This window comes from Palaemon carinicauda, chromosome 42 (genome assembly GCF_036898095.1).
Source record: "Palaemon carinicauda isolate YSFRI2023 chromosome 42, ASM3689809v2, whole genome shotgun sequence".
Taxonomy (NCBI): domain Eukaryota; kingdom Metazoa; phylum Arthropoda; class Malacostraca; order Decapoda; family Palaemonidae; genus Palaemon; species Palaemon carinicauda.
Genome location: NC_090766.1, coordinates 45,300,121 through 45,318,522, shown reverse-complemented (window position 1 = coordinate 45,318,522; position 18,402 = coordinate 45,300,121). Strand labels below are relative to the sequence as shown.

Sequence of the window (18,402 nt, the reverse complement as noted above, 5' to 3'; positions counted from 1 at the left end):
CAAACACATTCAATTTCTGTCTCTCCGTCACTTTCATTCCCCACAACTCCGATCCATACATCACAGTTGGTACAATCACTTTTTCATACAGAACTCTCTTTACATTCATGCCCAACCCTCTATTTTTTACTACTCCCTTAACTGCCCCCAAAACTTTGCATCCTTCATTCACTCTCTGACGTACATCTGCTTCCACTCCACCATTTGCTGCAACAACAAACCCCAAGTATTTAAACTGATCCACCTCCTCAAGTAACTCTCCATTCAACAAGACATTCAACCTCGCACCACCCTCCCTTCTCGTACATCTCATAACCTTACTCTTACGCACATTAACTCTCAACTTCCTTTTCTCACACACCCTTCCAAATTCTGTCACTAATCGGCCAAGCTTCTCTTCTGTGTCTGCAACCAGTACAGTATCATCCACAAACAACAACTGATTTACCTCCCATTCATGGTCATTCTCGTCTACCAGTTTCAATCCTCGTCCAAGCACTCGAGCATTCACCTCTCTCACCACTCCAACATAAAAGTTAAACAACCACGGCGACATCACACATCCCTGTCTCAGCCCCACTTTCACCGCAAACCAATCGCTCACTTCATTTCCTATTCCAACACATGCTTTACTACCTTTGTAGAAACTTTTCACTGCTTGCAACAACCTTCCACCAACTCCATATAACCTCATCACATTTCACATTGCTTCCCTATCAACTCTATCATACGCTTTCTCCAGATCCATAAACACAACATACACCACCTTACCTTTTGCTAAATATTTCTCGCATATCTGCCTAACTATAAAAATCTGATTCATACAACCCCTACCTCTTCTAAAACCACCCCGTACTTCCAAGATTGCATTCACTGTTTTATCCTTAATTCTATTAATCAGTACTCTACCATATACTTTTCCCACTACACTCAACAAACTACGTAATACCCCTTGAATTACAACACTCATGCATATCTCCCTTACCCTTATATAGTGGTACAATACACACACAAACCCAATCTACTGGTACCATTGACAACACAAAACACATATTAAACAATCTCACAAACCATTCAAGTACAGTCACACTCCCTTCCTTCAACATCTCGGCTCTCACACCATCCATACCAGATGCTTTTCCTACTCTCGTTTCATCTAGTGCTCTCCTCACTTCCTCTCTTGTAATCTCTCTCTCATTCTCATCTCCCATTACTAGCACCTCAACACCTGCAACAGCAATTATATCTGCCACCCTATTATCCTCAACATTCAGTAAACTTTCAAAGTATTCCGCCCACCTTTTCCTTGCCTCCTCTCCTTTTAACAACCTTCCATTTCCATCTTTCACTGTCTTTTCAATTCTTGAACCAGCCTTCCTTACTCTCTTCACTTCTTTCCAAAACTACTACTAATTCTCTATATATGAATGACCCAATCCCTGAACCCACCTCAGGTCAGCTGCCCTCTTTGCCTCACCTTGCGCTTTACTTCCACATTTTTCTCTATATCTTTAAACTTCTCTACACTATTACTCTGCAGCCATTCTTCAAATGCCCTCTTTTTCTCTTCCACTTTTACCTTCACTCCTTCATTCCTTATGCTGCCTTCAACGAACTTCTTGCCCCACACATCACTTGCAATCCCAACAAAATTTTCTTTTACTAACTTCCACTCCTCCTCTAAATTACCCGATTCTCTTACTTTCACTTCGTCATATGCCATTTTCAACCTTTCTTGATATTTACGTTTTACCCCCGGTTTTATTAGCTCTTCAACCCTTACTAGCTCCCTTTTGCATCCATCTACTCTATTCCCCCAGTCTTTTGCTACAACTAATTTTCCTTCTACCAAAACATGATCAGACATACCGTTAGCCATACCCCTAAACACGTGCCCATCTTTCAAAATTCCAAACATTCTTTTAGTTATCAACACATAATCCATTAATGCCCTTTCTACCACTCTTCCATTTGCCACTCTTACCCATGTATACTTGTTTTTAACTTTTTTTGAAAAAGCTAGTACTTATCACCATCTCTTGCTCAACACTCATATCTACCAGTCTCTCACCACTGTCATTTTCACCTGGTACGCCATACTTCCCAATGACACCTTCTACCTCTCCAGCGCCCATTCTAGCATTCAAGTCACCCATGACAACTACATAATTCCTTCTAGCCAGTCCTTCTACACACCTAGTTAATTCATTCCAAAACTCACTCCGCTCTTCTTCACTTTTCTCACAACCTGGCCCATACGCACTGTTAAAAGCCCAACATTCCCTACCCAACCTAACCCCTTACCCACATTAACCTAGATGATATCTCCTTCCATTCCACTACTTTACCTGTCATCCATTCACTCAGCAATAAAGCCACACCTTCTCTTGCTCTTCCCCTTTCAATCCCAGACACTCTACCATACATTTCACCAAACATTACTTCACCTTTCCCTTTTATCTGCATCTCACACAAAGCCAATATATCCATCCTTCTATTCCTAAACATACTTCCAATCTCACATTTTTTACTCTCTATCGTACTACATCCACGCACATTCAAACACCCCAAAACTAGAGTGCGGGGAGCAGTCACTCTCCCCCCAGCTCCACTTCTTTGATGTCTCACAGGATTATAATACAGGAGAGGGGGTTCCCAGCCCCCTCATCCCATTCCTTTTAGTCGCCTCTTACGACACGCAGGGATGCGTTGACGCTATTCTAATTGTTTTTATGCCCCTGCAGCATAAATACTAATAATATAATTTAGTATTTGAATTGATTCCTATGCTTTATAAGAGTTCAGCATATTTGCAGTCCTAAGATTATAAATAATGAACAAAGTAGAAGACTGTCATTACAAATTCAGTCACCAAGAGGATAGCAGTTCTTTAAGTCAAGGTACAATAAGATCACTAACAATCACATCTTAACGTGAGTTTCCGATGGATATACAGGCATATGTTCAAAACAATTCTGAAGTTGACATATGTACAGCAATTTAGTTGTAAAAATGTTGCCATAAAAACAATGTGCATTGCACTTGTCTTTTTTGGGTAATAAATGGTTTTCAGGGATTTTCAATCTTTCCATAAGAATACTTTAAATTTCTTTCCTTTTAAATTCACAAGAGACATACTGGGAATAAGACTGCGTTTTCAGCTGCCCAAATCTCTCCATTCACAGTATGACCCTATTTGTCAATACAGTGTACAGTGGAATTGTACTCTTAAATCTCATTTATTCCTAGAAAAAAACTAAAAACATATCAATATGATGTTTATGGAAAAAAAAACACAACTTACGAAGTTTTCCACAGAAGCAGTAGAAGGGTCTTAGTAATATAATTTGTTTCCTTTTTATTGTTTCCCAAGAACATGTACAGTATACTAACGGATGCACCCAAAAAATGACTGTAAAAAGAGAAAAAAGTAAATATTCAGGTTAATAAATCTGCAGCAACAATGAATTTATAAGAAAAATAAAATATTTATTTAAGCATAAAATTCATATGGTACAGATTTAAAATACAGTAATACCTTAGTTTACGAGCATACAAATTCAAATATGTTGATAAGTACTGTATCGGTCTATGAGGAAAACTTCCCTCTCTTTGCCCATCTTTTATGAACAAGTACTAACGAGATTATCCCATGTACCAATTCGCCACCAACGCAGTGTACACAGGCCTTTTTACCATTTTGTTTTCTCAGCTCGCAGTCCCCCCTTACTCAGAGCATAACTCTTTCACTCTCCCAGCAGCACTAATAGAAGAATAATCTCTCAAGTTCATCTTTGACTTTTTTTGTACAGCTGTGACTGATGTTGCATGTTCTTTGTCCAGTTGTGATCACTATTGTTCATTATAAAGACCTTTTGTAGTGCATTATAAAGTTAGCAGTATCGTGACAATGGCCCGCAATGAGATTAAAAATGATGGTAAGGAGAACAAAAGTAGAGGATATTGAAGCATTAAACAAAGCAGAATCAGTGCTGTCCTTGACAAATCAACAGCAACATTGCCTTCACACTGACAGTTATCCATTAATCTGAATTATTCAGAAGCAGTTGGAAGGTGGTACAGTCACCAGAAACACCATTGGTAGTGGAGCTGAATAAGGGACACTATCAAGAGAATCCAGAGATTTCAACTGACAATGAGATGTTAAGAACGTGGGAAAGCCTGTAAAATTTTATGAAAGATATATTCGTTAGCGCGAGTACTGAATCTAATAATAACAATGCCACGTAGCATGTCCATAAAATTTTAAAGAAATGGACAAAGCAGCTTAATCTAGATGGGTTCCTTGTCAAAACTGAATGCATGTAAAAAAAGAAAAAAAGATGGCAAAGTGTCTAGAAAGCATAAATAAAGTCATGCAGTTAGTAATAGTGAATGCCGATCAAACGAGACACCTCGCAATAAAGTTCTCATGGAGGGACATTATCCTCCAATCAGTAACACCTCTCTTCCTCCTCTCTCGTCTCCCTCATGGCAGTACATGACTTCTCAAAAGTAAAGTAAAAGTTAAACTGTAAATATTTCTTTTTTCTATTGTGAATTATTCATTTGTATTAATTTCTGACGATAGGGGTTATAATTTTTACAGTAATTACTGTTGCAAAAACTTTAAAAATTGAGTGTACATGTGTTGCTTATGGCCATGTGAAACACATCAAGTGGATTTACTTTATTTGGGAAAAATTATTTTAATGTATACATAAACCAAGGGACGACTTATCAACTTGGAGAAGGAACAAGATAATTCTTCTGTTGCATGGTGAGAAAAATGCCAGGATAAACACGGTCTTTAGTGTTAGTAATGGTTCTCGGTGGGTGACATGTCGTTGGTTAGCTGACAAATTCAGCATAGGAGGGGCTGTGATATGCTCCATAAATACTGATCTTTTAGGTTTCTCTTCAACACAATGGGTCAGTGTGTTGCACATTGACAGACTTGCCATAGAGCAGGGAAGACAATATTTCTTTGGCACATCGTGTTGCATTGGATACCTATTCTAACTACTACAGGCAAGTCGATGAGAACCCTACAGCATCTTAACCCAAAAAATGGTGTACAAATGTAGCATCTTCATAGACCAAGAAATAATAGATCTTGTAACCCTGGCAACAGACTAGTGAAATATGTAACTTATATGGGTTACTACTGAATTCACAAACAAATGATCATAATGGATTAGGTCAAGTAAAAAGATGTACCATTAGGATTTATTTTCTTAAGAAAATACACACATCTTGAAAAATTGTAAAATGGTAACTTCTATTATGTGCTTAAAGTTCTAAGATAATCAGTTCATGAAACCAATAAAACAAAATAAGAAAAATTAAATGATTTTGATATCAATTTTTTAAGTAATTTGTATTTTCTTTAACTATACAAACTTAGCACTTTAAAAAGGAGCGTGACCAGCAATGTCAGAACAGCTGCTTAAACTTTTAATGAGGTAGTAGTAGTAGTAGCAGCAGGTGACGGGTGGAAGGTTTGCCCCGCCCCCCCACGCAGCAGGTAGAGATACCTTCACTCTAAGACTTGGGAGGTAGTTGAGGCTGGCAGTGCAGCTTAATGGACTCAAGTTTGCATACTTAGGGAAAATGATATTTTCATAAAAAAATTAATTTTTAAATATACTTACCTGCTGGTTATATAATGGCTAAAGTCTCTTGACGCTGGCAGAAAATTCAAAATTTCGCTGCTTATCGCAAATATGCCAGGTGTACACTAGCGCCATCGTGGTACAACAGATTTTCCATGCCCCATGGTCTCTAGAGGGGAGGAGGGTGGGTTTTTAAGTTATATAACCAGCGGGTAAATATATTCAAAAATGTATCTTATTATGAAAATATCATTTTTAAATATAAAACTTACCCACTGGTTATATAATGGCTGATTGACACCCATTGGTGGCGGGTCAGAGACAGCTGCATAATTGGAAATTCACTCAAGAGTTACATAAACAACTTAAGCGGTTCTCACCTGATAAGAAGCTGACAGCAATGCTCTGCCTCATTTTGTCTGCTATCCTAAGGAGATCCAGCGGTCCACCCAGGGGGCTGATGATCTCTAGGAGCTGTCAAATGGTTCAATAACCTATAGCATGACAGGACCTCAACTAATACCCTTGTTCAGGGCGCTCTCTAGGAACAAAATGACCACCTGACTACATCAAAGATTGCGGAAGATTGCCAACCAATCTTCCGTACAATCATAAGAATATATATAAAAGTTCCAAGAGAAGAACAGGGGTACTAGGAATTAAGGGAAATATAGTGGTGGATATTTCACCTACTACTGCACTCGTTGTTACAATGATCCCAAAACGTAACCATCCTCATAAAGAGACTGGAAATGGTATAAGTAATGCAAGGCGAATACAGGATTACCCCTTCAACAGGCTGTATGCACGATGCTTTGCAGAGAACAGTTTGCTTAAAAGTTACAGAAACTCCAACAGTTTTAACTTCATGAGTCTTTACTCTTTCGACAGCTTAAGATCCGTCACACAACAGTGTGAAAGGACCTCTGTAATTAAAGTCTATACGAGATGATAGACTGTTTTAGACATAAACAGCGCAGGTTTCTTGACCGTGCACCAAAGAGCCTTGAATAGACTCTTAACTCCTTTGGTCCTGTCCTGATAAAACTTCATCGTTTTAACCAAACAAAAAACTCTCCTCAGTCCTTCACAAACTATATTCGAGAGGATAGTGAACTCGAAAGATTTAGGCCATGGATGAGAAGGACATTTGTAAATGACCAAGAATCCAGGTTGCAAGGTGCCGGCTTACCCATTCTGAAGTCCATGTTCTTGCTAAAAGCATGAACTTCACTGACTCTCAAATATTGCCAGACTTACTCAGAAAAGTTTCCAAAGTTAGACCTTAAAAAAAGAAACCAAGTGTAAAGGCTCGAATCTTTCACGACTGCGGAATTCCAAAAACGACCTCTAAATTCCAGGCTGGCGAATCTTGCTGACGCTTCTAAGTCATCTCAAATGATCTGAGAAGATCTATAAGGTCTTTATCTGATAGATCCAATCTTCTGCGTCCAAAGACAGCTGTCCGCATACTCCTGTACCCCTTGATGGTCGAGGAGGAAAAAATATGTCTTCTTCTAAGGTCTAAGAAGAAATATGCCACTTGTCTTAGAGTTACTAAATGAAGAGACTGCTTTAGCCCTACATCACTTCATAAAACCTCCAATTTGGGCTGCAAAACCTTGATTGATTGATTGATTATTAGGTATTATCTGGCATCATAACAGCAGAGGTCATTGATGCCAAAGAATATAGTTAACGCATATTATGCATCTTATTTCAACTCATGATTAAATCTTATTAAATAAACCAGTATCCATAAGAAATTTAAAAAGGCAATCCACATTGCATTCAGGTCCCAAAATTTTAGATAGTATGTAAAAGCCACTGCTATCCTTACAATTATGAAAATGGCCTATTCTCTCGGTCAAGTAACTTGGACACACTGTCAATATATTTTTCACAGTCAGTGGCACCAAGCAATCTTCACAAAATGGCTGATGTTCTCCACTCATCAAAAAGCTGTGCATCATTCTGGCGTGACCGATTCTCATTCAGCACAGTACCACTTCTCATGACCTTTGCATGTCAAAATATGCCCTTGGATGAGATGATTTAACAATTTCACTCATTTTTTGATTTTCCAACTCCCAATAAAAGTTCCAAGTTTCTCTAAGTACGGACTGAATTACGGGGTACATATCTTTTGCAGGTAGTAAAAAGTTATTTCTTATACAGCTATGAACTGCCTCCTTTGCCAGAGAGTCCGCTTTCTCATTTCCCTTTATATCGACATGAGCAGGAAGCCAACAAAATTTAATATTCTTACCTCTATTTCCCAGTAGATATAGCCATTCAAGAATTTCCATTATTATTGGGTGCAATGAATTTAAGTGGTTCATTGCCATCAATACACTCAAGGAGTCGCTAAAAATAACAATCTTTATGAGGTAGCCGGAAGATATCCTAGACTGCCATTAAAATAGCATAGCATTCAGCTGTAAAAATGGATGCTTGGTTAGTAAACTTCGATTAAAATTTGGAAAACATATCCCAAATCCAACGCCAGCGCTGGACTTGGATCCATCCGTAAAAACAAAAACAGAGTCCTTATGGCATTCGATGTGCTCCAAGAAAGTAACTCTCATTATCTCCTTGGATGTTTCTCATTTTGAATCTAATATACATTTACAGAAATCTACAGAGGGTAGATTCCATGGAGGTACTTTAAAGTACTCTACAGGTAAAATTTTACCCTTGGGGATTTCATAGTCCTCCAAGGTTCTTAAAGCTCTATACCCTAACGGTTTAGGGTATCTAGTATGATTATCATAAAAACTAGTACATTTTAAATTAATAACAGTTTCATATGTGAGTGACTTTGGCAGCTTCTGAAGTCTAAACCAGTATCGAACCAGCGATGACTGGCGGTGAAGCTCCAAAGGCATTTCACAAGCATCTACTAATAGACTAGATATGGGAGATGACTTAAAAGCTCCACTGGCTAGTCTTATTCCAGTATTGTGTACAGAGTCTAATAATGCCAATGTTGTTTTTGTTGCTGAGGAATATATTTCACATCCATATGCAACTTTAGATGCAATTAATGCTTTGTAAAGCATTAGAAGGTGCTTTCGATCAGCACCCCAAGAAGTATGGGATAAAATTCTAATCAAATTAAGGGACTGAATACATTTAACTTTCAAATTTTTAATATGAGGAACCCATGTTAACTTATTGTCAAATAATAACCCTAAAAACAAGGTCTCATCTTTGCAAGAAATTCTTTTCCCATATATGTATAAGCCAGGGTCCGGATGAATACCTCTTATACGGCAGAAATGAATCGCCACAGTTTTCGAAGCTGAAAACTTGAATCCTCGTTTGGCAGCCCATTCTGTTACCCTATTAATAGTTAGCTGAATCTTTCTTTCGGCAACAGCCATTCGTGATGCTGCAAATGAGATAGAGAGGTCATCGACAAATAGGGTGTGCATGACATCATGAGGGATTACGTTACTAATACCATTTATGGATAAGGAAAATAATGTTACACTACGGACACTGCCTTATGGAACGCCTTCTTCTTGATTATGAATTGATGAGAATGTATTTCCTACTCTAACTTTAAATTGACGGTTACTCAGGAACGATCTAACAAGCATTGGCAGTTCCCCTCTCAAGCCAATTTCATGAATGGTTTGAAGGAGCCGAATCATTACACGTAGACAGGGCTGACAAAAGCTCTTGCATGCTAAAAGGCAAATTATATGATTCTATCCTTATAGCTCCAAAGTCGAAAGGGGCAATTCTCTTCTTGTATACGTTGTTGGTGATACATAGATGTAGGATTTTTTTAGGAGATTTTTGAACAATCATCTGCAAATGCTTCACTTACATTCTCTGGATTTTGTAATATTTGACCGTTACATTCAATTACAGGTGATGGCAAAGGTTTATGTTTCCCGCTAATCTTTCTTATTTTTGTCCAGACCTTCGTTAAGTTAGTGTTCCAATTGATTTTGGATATAAAGTTTATCCAAGACTGGCGCTTAGTTTACAAACAATTTGGTATCTAAACTTGGCTCTTGCTTTCTTATAACAAATTAAGTAATAATTACACGGATGATGCCGATATCGAGTAAATGCAGCTCTCATAGCTTTAAGAGTTATTTGACATTGAATATTCCACCAAGGGACCGGTTTTCGTGTAAACTGACCTGTAGTTCGAGGAATTGACTTATTACTGGCATCTATAATGATTTTATTAAAAAATTCAAGGGCTTCCTCTACAGTGGGAAAATTATCAGCATCAATTTCTACCAATGTAAGCACAGTAAACAATGCCCAATTAGCTTTATCAATTACCCATCTTGGAGATCTTGGTGCAGCTATTTCATCAACTAATTTAATTATGATTGGAAAATGGTCACTTCCAATACCTTCATCCATTACTTCCCATGAAAAATCTAAAAGGCACTCAGGAGTGGATAATGAGATATCTATAGATGAAAGAGTTCCATTTTGTACATGAAAATGTGTTGGTGCTCCAGTATTCAAAACAACAAGCTCTTTCTCTTCAATGAAAGAAAAAATTTGATTGCCTCGGGAGTTGGAAATAATATCCCCCCCCCACATAGGATGTCTCCCGTTAAAGTCTCCCAAGAGTAAAAATGGCTTAGGAAGCTGATCTATCAAGTTATCAAGTTCTTGCTTCAGGTTTTGATCACCTCGATTGGGTGGCAGATATATGGAACATATGGTGTATGCTCGTTTTAAATGCATTTGTACGGCTACTGCTTGAAGATTTGTTTGTAAAGTAATCTTGTTGTGGATGACATCTCGTCGCACCAGTAATGCACACCCACAATGTCTACCTTCCTGTTCCTGGACTTCATTATGATAAAATAAATATTCTCTGGGACATACTTTAATTTGGCCTAGCATTGTTTCTTGCAAAGATAATAGGATTGGGAAATTTTCCTTAATTAGTATTTTCAAAGATTCATATTTAGCTCTGAGGCCTTGGCGATTCCATCGAAGTATCGTGAGTTTGCTATCCATGAGTGCAGATTATGATTTGTTTTTATTTAAACGTTTTATCTTTGGGCCATTTCTTAAGGGGAAAGTTTTTAATGCTGATTCTTTATCAATATTTTCTGGGGGTCTCCCCTCTGGGGTTCTCTCTCTCTCTTCTTATTTTCTTTAAGATGATTGACAGTTTCAGGTAATGGACTGTCTTCTTCCATGTTGGTATTGTCTAATGACGTGTTTATGTCAATATTTAAAACTCTTTTAGCTAGACTTAAAAATTTTCAAATGATGCAGGTTGTTTTAGACTATCTTTATTTTGTTCTTCAAGCTGATGTTCTGAGCTTTCTTTGGATCCAGAAGGTTTCCGAGTATCTTTACATTCTTCCAATACCTGTTTTGATTTGTCTACACTTTTCTGACTCAGATTTACAAGAGCTTTCATCTTGTATAACCACCCTTGAATCTTTCTTTATTTTAGAACCTGGGATAATATTTTTGTCATTCTGCTTAGGGAAACTTTTCTTCAAATCCAATGAAAAAGGTTGCCCTGGTCTTATACGTTTTTCAAGAGTCGTTTTATGGGTATATATGTGGTCATCGCATTTTTTCACTCTCCGACTAAAATTATAGAAGATATATGAGATTTTCTTGAAAAATGTCCCTATTTTTGGGGTCCGAATCTAGTAAGGCCCGGGGTGAGAAAAAAGGTCTAAAATTTGACGGAGTCAGATTTTGTGTTAGACTGCAGCATAGAGTCGTTTTATGGGTATATATGTGGTCATCGCATTTTTTCGCTCTCCGACTAAAATTATGGAAGATATATGAGATTTTCTTGAAAAATTTCCTTATTTTGGGGGTCCGAATCTAGTAAGGGCCGGGGTCAGACAAAGTCTAAAATTTGTCGGTGTCAGATTTTGTGTTAGACTGCAGCATAGTTCATGGAAAAAATTGAAAAAATCCTCATATAAAAACATGTGCCATACAGTTCCAGCAGATGCGGTGTTTGCCTAATGTGTCCATGTGCATGCATATCCAAGACAGGAAGCTGCACACTAGAGATAGAGTGTACTGATGTTAGTGCTAATGGTAAGTCGTGTTTATTTTGACTCCATGTGTGTAGTACTTGAAGTGTTTAGATTCTTGAATGTTATAAAGTGTAGAATTAGATTATTGTGATTCCAGTTTATGTAAAAAAAATTTTTTGTTTCATTTTATACTATATACGCCACCTCTTCCTAGACTTCCTCAAACAAATCATCATCTTGCTTTTCTCCTCAAATAGAAGAAGACTAACGAAGACAAGGCAGGGGAGAACGAAGAAGTTAAAAGTTCAATATTTCCCTAGTTGTGCAAGTCAATGATAACACACTTATGGGGAAAGAGACCAAATCAGTAGACACCAAAAGAAGGAAGGAAGCTGGTGTCCCTCCCTTTCACACTCGGCAAAAACAAATCTTTTCTTCCAATGAAGCACAAGTGCTGTCTAAGGAAAACCAACTTCTCAATTTTACGTTGTGGTCTTTATCGTTGTTTAAGGCAAAAACAGGAAGGATAAAACAACAACAGACATGCCAACAAACAGGAACAAGTACAGTATGTTGAACAACACAAGGTAGCACACAAAACTCTCACAATTACTTATCAAGAAACATTTCATATCCTCAGCTTTTCCAATCAATATCCCTCGAATATGATACGAGAGTACAGTATGTTTATTCAAACTGAAAGAAAAAGTAGAAGATTAAAACAGCCAGAGTAGTACGTCTGTGCTGAACTGCGGCCAAAGCCAAAAGTTTAAGGTAACTCTACCATGTGAGTAGGTAGGGCCTAGCACCTCCCCGCCAGCTACTACTACTCCCTCGTCAAAAATTCAAACGGACGTACCAGCTTCGCTCAAATCAGACTCCTATTAAAAGTCAATGTTTTGTATTCGTGTATGAACAAATAATAACAATAGTTTAATCCTTTTAAAGTTCAGAAGAAATATTAATGTGGGACCCTAAATTGTCAATTACTGCATTTAACCTTCTAGGAACCGATTCTACCAGTTTTTCACAAATGTTACTTCCCCGCAAGGAGTCCCACTCGGACATAAAGTGACTTACTAAGGCTTCCTTTGTGTTACAGACTTCGCCAACCCATTTCTTCACCATGATACCCCACAAATTTTCAAAGGGATTAAGGTCCCGAGACTTGACAGGTAGATCAATTCGGATGACTTCTGGATGGCCTTGGAACCACTTCTTAACTATATAGCTGTCTTGACGAAGTAAGTTCTGCATAGCAACATATATGGGCAAGGGTGCAGGAAGCAGGAGGGCTCTGACTGTCGGGATCATCACCTCTTCTAGTATTTCCACATACTGCTGACTGTTCAGACGTTCATGAATTGGAACCAATTCGCCTGGCCCACATGATGACATCCAGCCCCACAGATCCACGGAAACTACCCCACTTTGACAACATGGTAAGGCATACTTCTCTTCAGATCTGAAAAAAAAAAAAAAATAGTCACTCTACATACATAACTGTACAGTATTTGTACATTTGAACCTAATTTTGCAGAAATTTCCTTATAACTTTTATGAATGTAATGGATTGTATAGTAACTGACAATGTGGCCTGGCCTAGTCACAGTCCATGTGCATATGTGAGAAAACCTGAAAGTTATCAGGTATGAAGTAAATTCAAGAGGTTGGACAAGGTGGAAGAAAGGAAATATGAACACGGGTAAAGTATAAAGGTAAGAGTGGGTGCCGAGACCGTTCAGGAATGCTTACAGTGCACCACGTGAGGTGCAAAGATGCCACTACCCCTACAGTTACTCTTGGGTAAAGATCAGTATAACTGATATCAATGACACTTGCCTTACTACAGTCATGTTTTAAGCATTGAAGTCCCTAGCTCCCTGACCTCCATCACTAAAATTTTGTACCCCATTTTCTCATCCAACTCCCTCTTCCCTGTGGCACCCAGCAGACCCAATAGGTGGCATAAAAGGTGGAAACATCACAACAGGCTTATCAATAACAAGAACTGCATATAATCTATGTCAGCAACAGTGTGCAGATCTGCATCTCCAGTTTTGGCTTCAATATTTTGAAAATATGGGTAGTCTGATGGTAGAATTTGGAGTTAAAGGGATTGTCTTTATCTGGTTTTAAAATACAGGCATATATCAAAACATATGGCTGAATAGGTGAGTTGGTAGTATAATAATTAGTGATAGAGACAAGTGGATGTTAGTACAGTTGTGGCGGGATGTTAAAAAAAACAAGCCCCACACCCTGAATCACACCTACTGACAATGGTCCCACAACACAAACTTTCCCCTTACTTTATCAACTGGACTCTTGGACAAAAGGACAAACAAAACAAAACATACCCTTAAAACTATATTTCCTAATACCACAATACTTAACATGGAACCATTCACAATCAAAATAATAATCACACTTACAACTAATCATAAACTTCACACTAAATATATAATAACCACCATTCAAATAATCAACGAAACCCCTAACAAAACTTAAATCACCCGCACACCAACACCCAAATAAATATGTTTATATATATTTTATAGACACCAACACTGTCTATACACACAAGCCAACTGTCTTTTATGGCACAACACCACTATATGAAACCCGAAGATTGTTTTCAATTTCCATAACGGACTTAACTCCTCGGGGTCATGGGTGTCATCGTCGTCGATATCATCATCATCATCATCCTAAATCTTAATTGTAATAAACAGGCCAGGTCGTCAACAGTTGATCAATCAAATGAGCAGTCCAAACAAAATCGTAATACAAGCCAAGTCATCAACAATACATCCACTTTCAAAAAACTTGGGTCTCTCCAAAGGAGGAATCGCAGCCTGCTTTGAAAATCAAAAACCACTTCCACGCTGGTCAGAAAAATATAAATGTAATCCAGCTCTCACACAACTGCCTTATGCTGCAGTCAAATAAAAAAAGCATTCGCTCCGAAACATTCACCACTGTCGTAACCTTACTAAAAATGTAAACAAACAATCTCATTTATACCAACAGTCTTCCTCACCACAAACGATCGTTACACTAACTACTTTCGCTCGCTAACACAATATCTCTCTCTCTCTCTCTCTCTCTCTCTCTCTCTCTCTCTCTCTCTCTCTCTCTCTCTCTCTCTCTCTCTCTCTCTCTCTCTCTCTCTCTCACACACAGGATTTGGCAAAACAAAAATAAAAATAAAGCAAAAATAAATCCTCCACATTCCTCCCCCCTTACTTTGCCAAATCCTTCTCACACAACACTTACATTATTTTTTTCATAACCCAGCCGCAGTCGGGAACGGGACCTCTACTCCGAGTAACTGGGCCTCCATATACTCTCTCATTCACTTCTTCCTTATCACAATCATTCGCTACATTAACACTATTCCTATCTAAATTCCTATCATCTAATATATCATGTACAATCATATCTACCTCGTTCTCATCTGGCCCTATAATTACACTCATTTCTGTAAACAGTTCATCCATTTCATCAAAAACATTCTCAACTTTAGTAAAAGATTCATTCATACTACTAATCATTCTCCTATCTCTCACTCTCGCATTCGTCATCCTTTCTTTTACATCACCTAAGGAAAAGCCACACACACTATAGGTATCATTCATACTCAGCCATGATTCATCTGTATTAACACATTTATCTTCCATACACACTTGCACATTTACACCCTTGTCATACTTATTTCTATTCTCACTTTTACTTATAAAATTTCCCCTTCTTTCATCTTTACTTAAAGCTCTTGTATTCTTCCTTTTCTTATATTCTACTAACACTAACTGTTTACCTTCCAGACCTAAGTCCTCATACATACTAGGTTCACCCATGTTCCTTTTCAACCATTTACTCATCCCATTCTCTTGGATATACTCAGGTACCTCTTTCCATTTACGCAACTGGTTGTGGTGGGCCCTAATTTTTTCCCCAATACCACCAACACACAACTTACCCAAAACGTAACTTAATCCACTCGAACCAACTTCTAACACCTCATAGGGACCTTCAAATTTATCACGCACCTTATTTACATTCATTCTACCCTTTTCAATTACTTCTTTCATCACTCTTTCACCAACTTTAAAGCTTTCAAACCTCTTATTTGCTTTCCTCCACACATCTCTATCATCCTCCGACACACCCAACCTCGGTCTTATTATTTTTTCAAAATTTAACACAAACTTACATGGAGACATACCCGTACTCTTATGCACTGTTGCATTGTAAGCCCACAACGCTCTACCAACATACAAATCCCAATCATTACCACATGTACTCATCATTCGCAAAATTTCAGTTAATGTTCTTACAGTCCTTTCAGCCAACCCATTCGCACTTGGCATATAAGGAGTCGAATACACATGTTCAATACCCCATTCTCTTAACATCTGCTCAAACTCCCATCCAACAAACTCAGGGCCATTATCACTTAACATTCTCACAGGCTTACACACACACATCGGCAACATCACTTGACCAACCATTCTTGCAACAGTCTCGCTCCGTTTATCCTTGATGGGTATTGCATAGGTAAATTTACTCATGTGATCAACCATAACAATCATTCCCACATGTCTTCTCGCAGTCACAGGCAACGAAACACAATCAATCACAAACATCTCAAATGGTTCTTTCATACGTAATCTCAAAACAGGCGGATTAGCATGCACTCTCTGATACTTCCCTTTCTGGCAATCTTCACACGTAGTCGCTACATCCTTACATATCTGACTCAACCCAGGTGTAAACAATCTCTCACGCATGCATTCCCATAATTTATTCTTACCCATATGCCCATATCTGTCATGCACTAACATACACATACTTACTGCTGCATGCATTGGAAACACAGGAACATATATATCTTCATCCATTCCTTTATGTAGAAAATAAACAATATTCTTACACACAATAAGTCTCTTACTAACTTTCTTATACACCTCTAAATCAGACGACCATTCTTCTACCTCAATACTATTCAACATACATTCACGTAACCTTTTAATTTCCTCACATTCATCTTGCATTTCCTCCACCTCCTCTTTAGTCAGTAGATCATCCTCACTCCTCGTAATATCAACCATGCCAACAAAATTCGCCATAAATACACTATTATCTTCTATCACAACTACTTCACATCCATTTTTCAGAAGCAAACCACTACCAATATCAACTGATAAATCATGCAATCTTAAAAAGTCAATTCCTATCAAAAAACAACTAGGCATCTCATTCTCTCCCATTACAATAAAATTATGTTCCACCTCCATACTTCCCAGTTTTACTTTCAAACGCACTTCTTCCCAAACTAGCAAACTTCCTTTACCTATCCCATGAATTCTCACACTCGTACATTGCCGTTTCACTTCCCAATTGTACCGCTCTATTTCCTTGATAACAGACATATTCACTAATGACACTTGTGCACCTGTATCAATTAAACTACAGTATTCATTCTCATTTATACCCACATACGTCATCATTCTTCCTTTTACACCATGCATACAAATGTTTACTCTCCTATCAATAGGGTCATCCTTATCACACCCATGGTCATCTTCGCTATCTTCTATGCTCATACCACTCTGATTCAAATCACTCGGACAATCCTCCTTCTTACTCAACAACTTGCAACATCTTTCATTACATTGTAACCTCAATATATACTCCCTTTCAGTCTCTTTATTTGCTCGGTACTGCATCGGACGATTCCACCCAAAATACAAATAAACAGTGACACCATATAACATACTTACTACCCGCACACCAACACCCAAATAAATATGTTTATATATATTTTATAGACACCAACACTGTCTATACACACAAGCCAACTGTCTTTTATGGCACAACACCACTATATGAAACCCGAAGATTGTTTTCAATTTCCATAACGGACTTAACTCCTCGGGGTCATGGGTGTCATCGTCGTCGATATCATCATCATCATCATCCTAAATCTTAATTGTAATAAACAGGCCAGGTCGTCAACAGTTGATCAATCAAATGAGCAGTCCAAACAAAATCGTAATACAAGCCAAGTCATCAACAATACATCCACTTTCAAAAAACTTGGGTCTCTCCAAAGGAGGAATCGCAGCCTGCTTTGAAAATCAAAAACCACTTCCACGCTGGTCAGAAAAATATAAATGTAATCCAGCTCTCACACAACTGCCTTATGCTGCAGTCAAATAAAAAAAGCATTCGCTCCGAAACATTCACCACTGTCGTAACCTTACTAAAAATGTAAACAAACAATCTCATTTATACCAACAGTCTTCCTCACCACAAACGATCGTTACACTAACTACTTTCGCTCGCTAACACAATATCTCTCTCTCTCTCTCTCTCTCTCTCTCTCTCTCTCTCTCTCTCTCTCTCTCTCTCTCTCTCTCTCTCTCTCTCTCTCTCTCTCACACACAGGATTTGGCAAAACAAAAATAAAAATAAAGCAAAAATAAATCCTCCACACAGTAATGAAAAAATAAACTGCAACAAGTTAAATCATTAATAAGGTATTTGGAAGTACTGGCCATTTGCCTGTCCCAGACTGCATAGCCACTTTTGCATTTAGGCCTGTGAGCACAGGATTAAACCTACAAATTGAAAAAAATTATACATATTTTTCCTAACTATACAAACATGATTCCTTTAAATGGGGTACTCCAAGTCTTGTTTTCTACAACCAGACAATCTAAAGAAAAAGGGTTCAATTGAATCATAATATGGTTGCAAGGCCACTCCAGTGCATGGCGGTG

General features: G+C 38.0%; 1 protein-coding gene across 3 annotated transcripts in view; it reads right to left on the bottom strand.

Moving 5' to 3' along the window:
• Positions 1-3,301: 3,301 nt before the first annotated feature.
• The window catches only part of LOC137632829 (uncharacterized), a 48,453-nt gene continuing 33,352 nt past the window's right edge, over positions 3,302-18,402 (bottom strand). For 2 of the 3 annotated variants that reach the window (XM_068364927.1, XM_068364928.1), the window contains exon 6: positions 11,501-13,079. In XM_068364927.1, the coding sequence (XP_068221028.1) occupies positions 12,557-13,079 (523 nt within the window). In that variant the 3' untranslated portion in view covers positions 11,501-12,556. Of the gene's footprint in view, positions 3,413-11,500; positions 13,080-18,402 lie in introns of those variants that run through there. The other variant, XM_068364929.1, reaches the window with a different exon arrangement.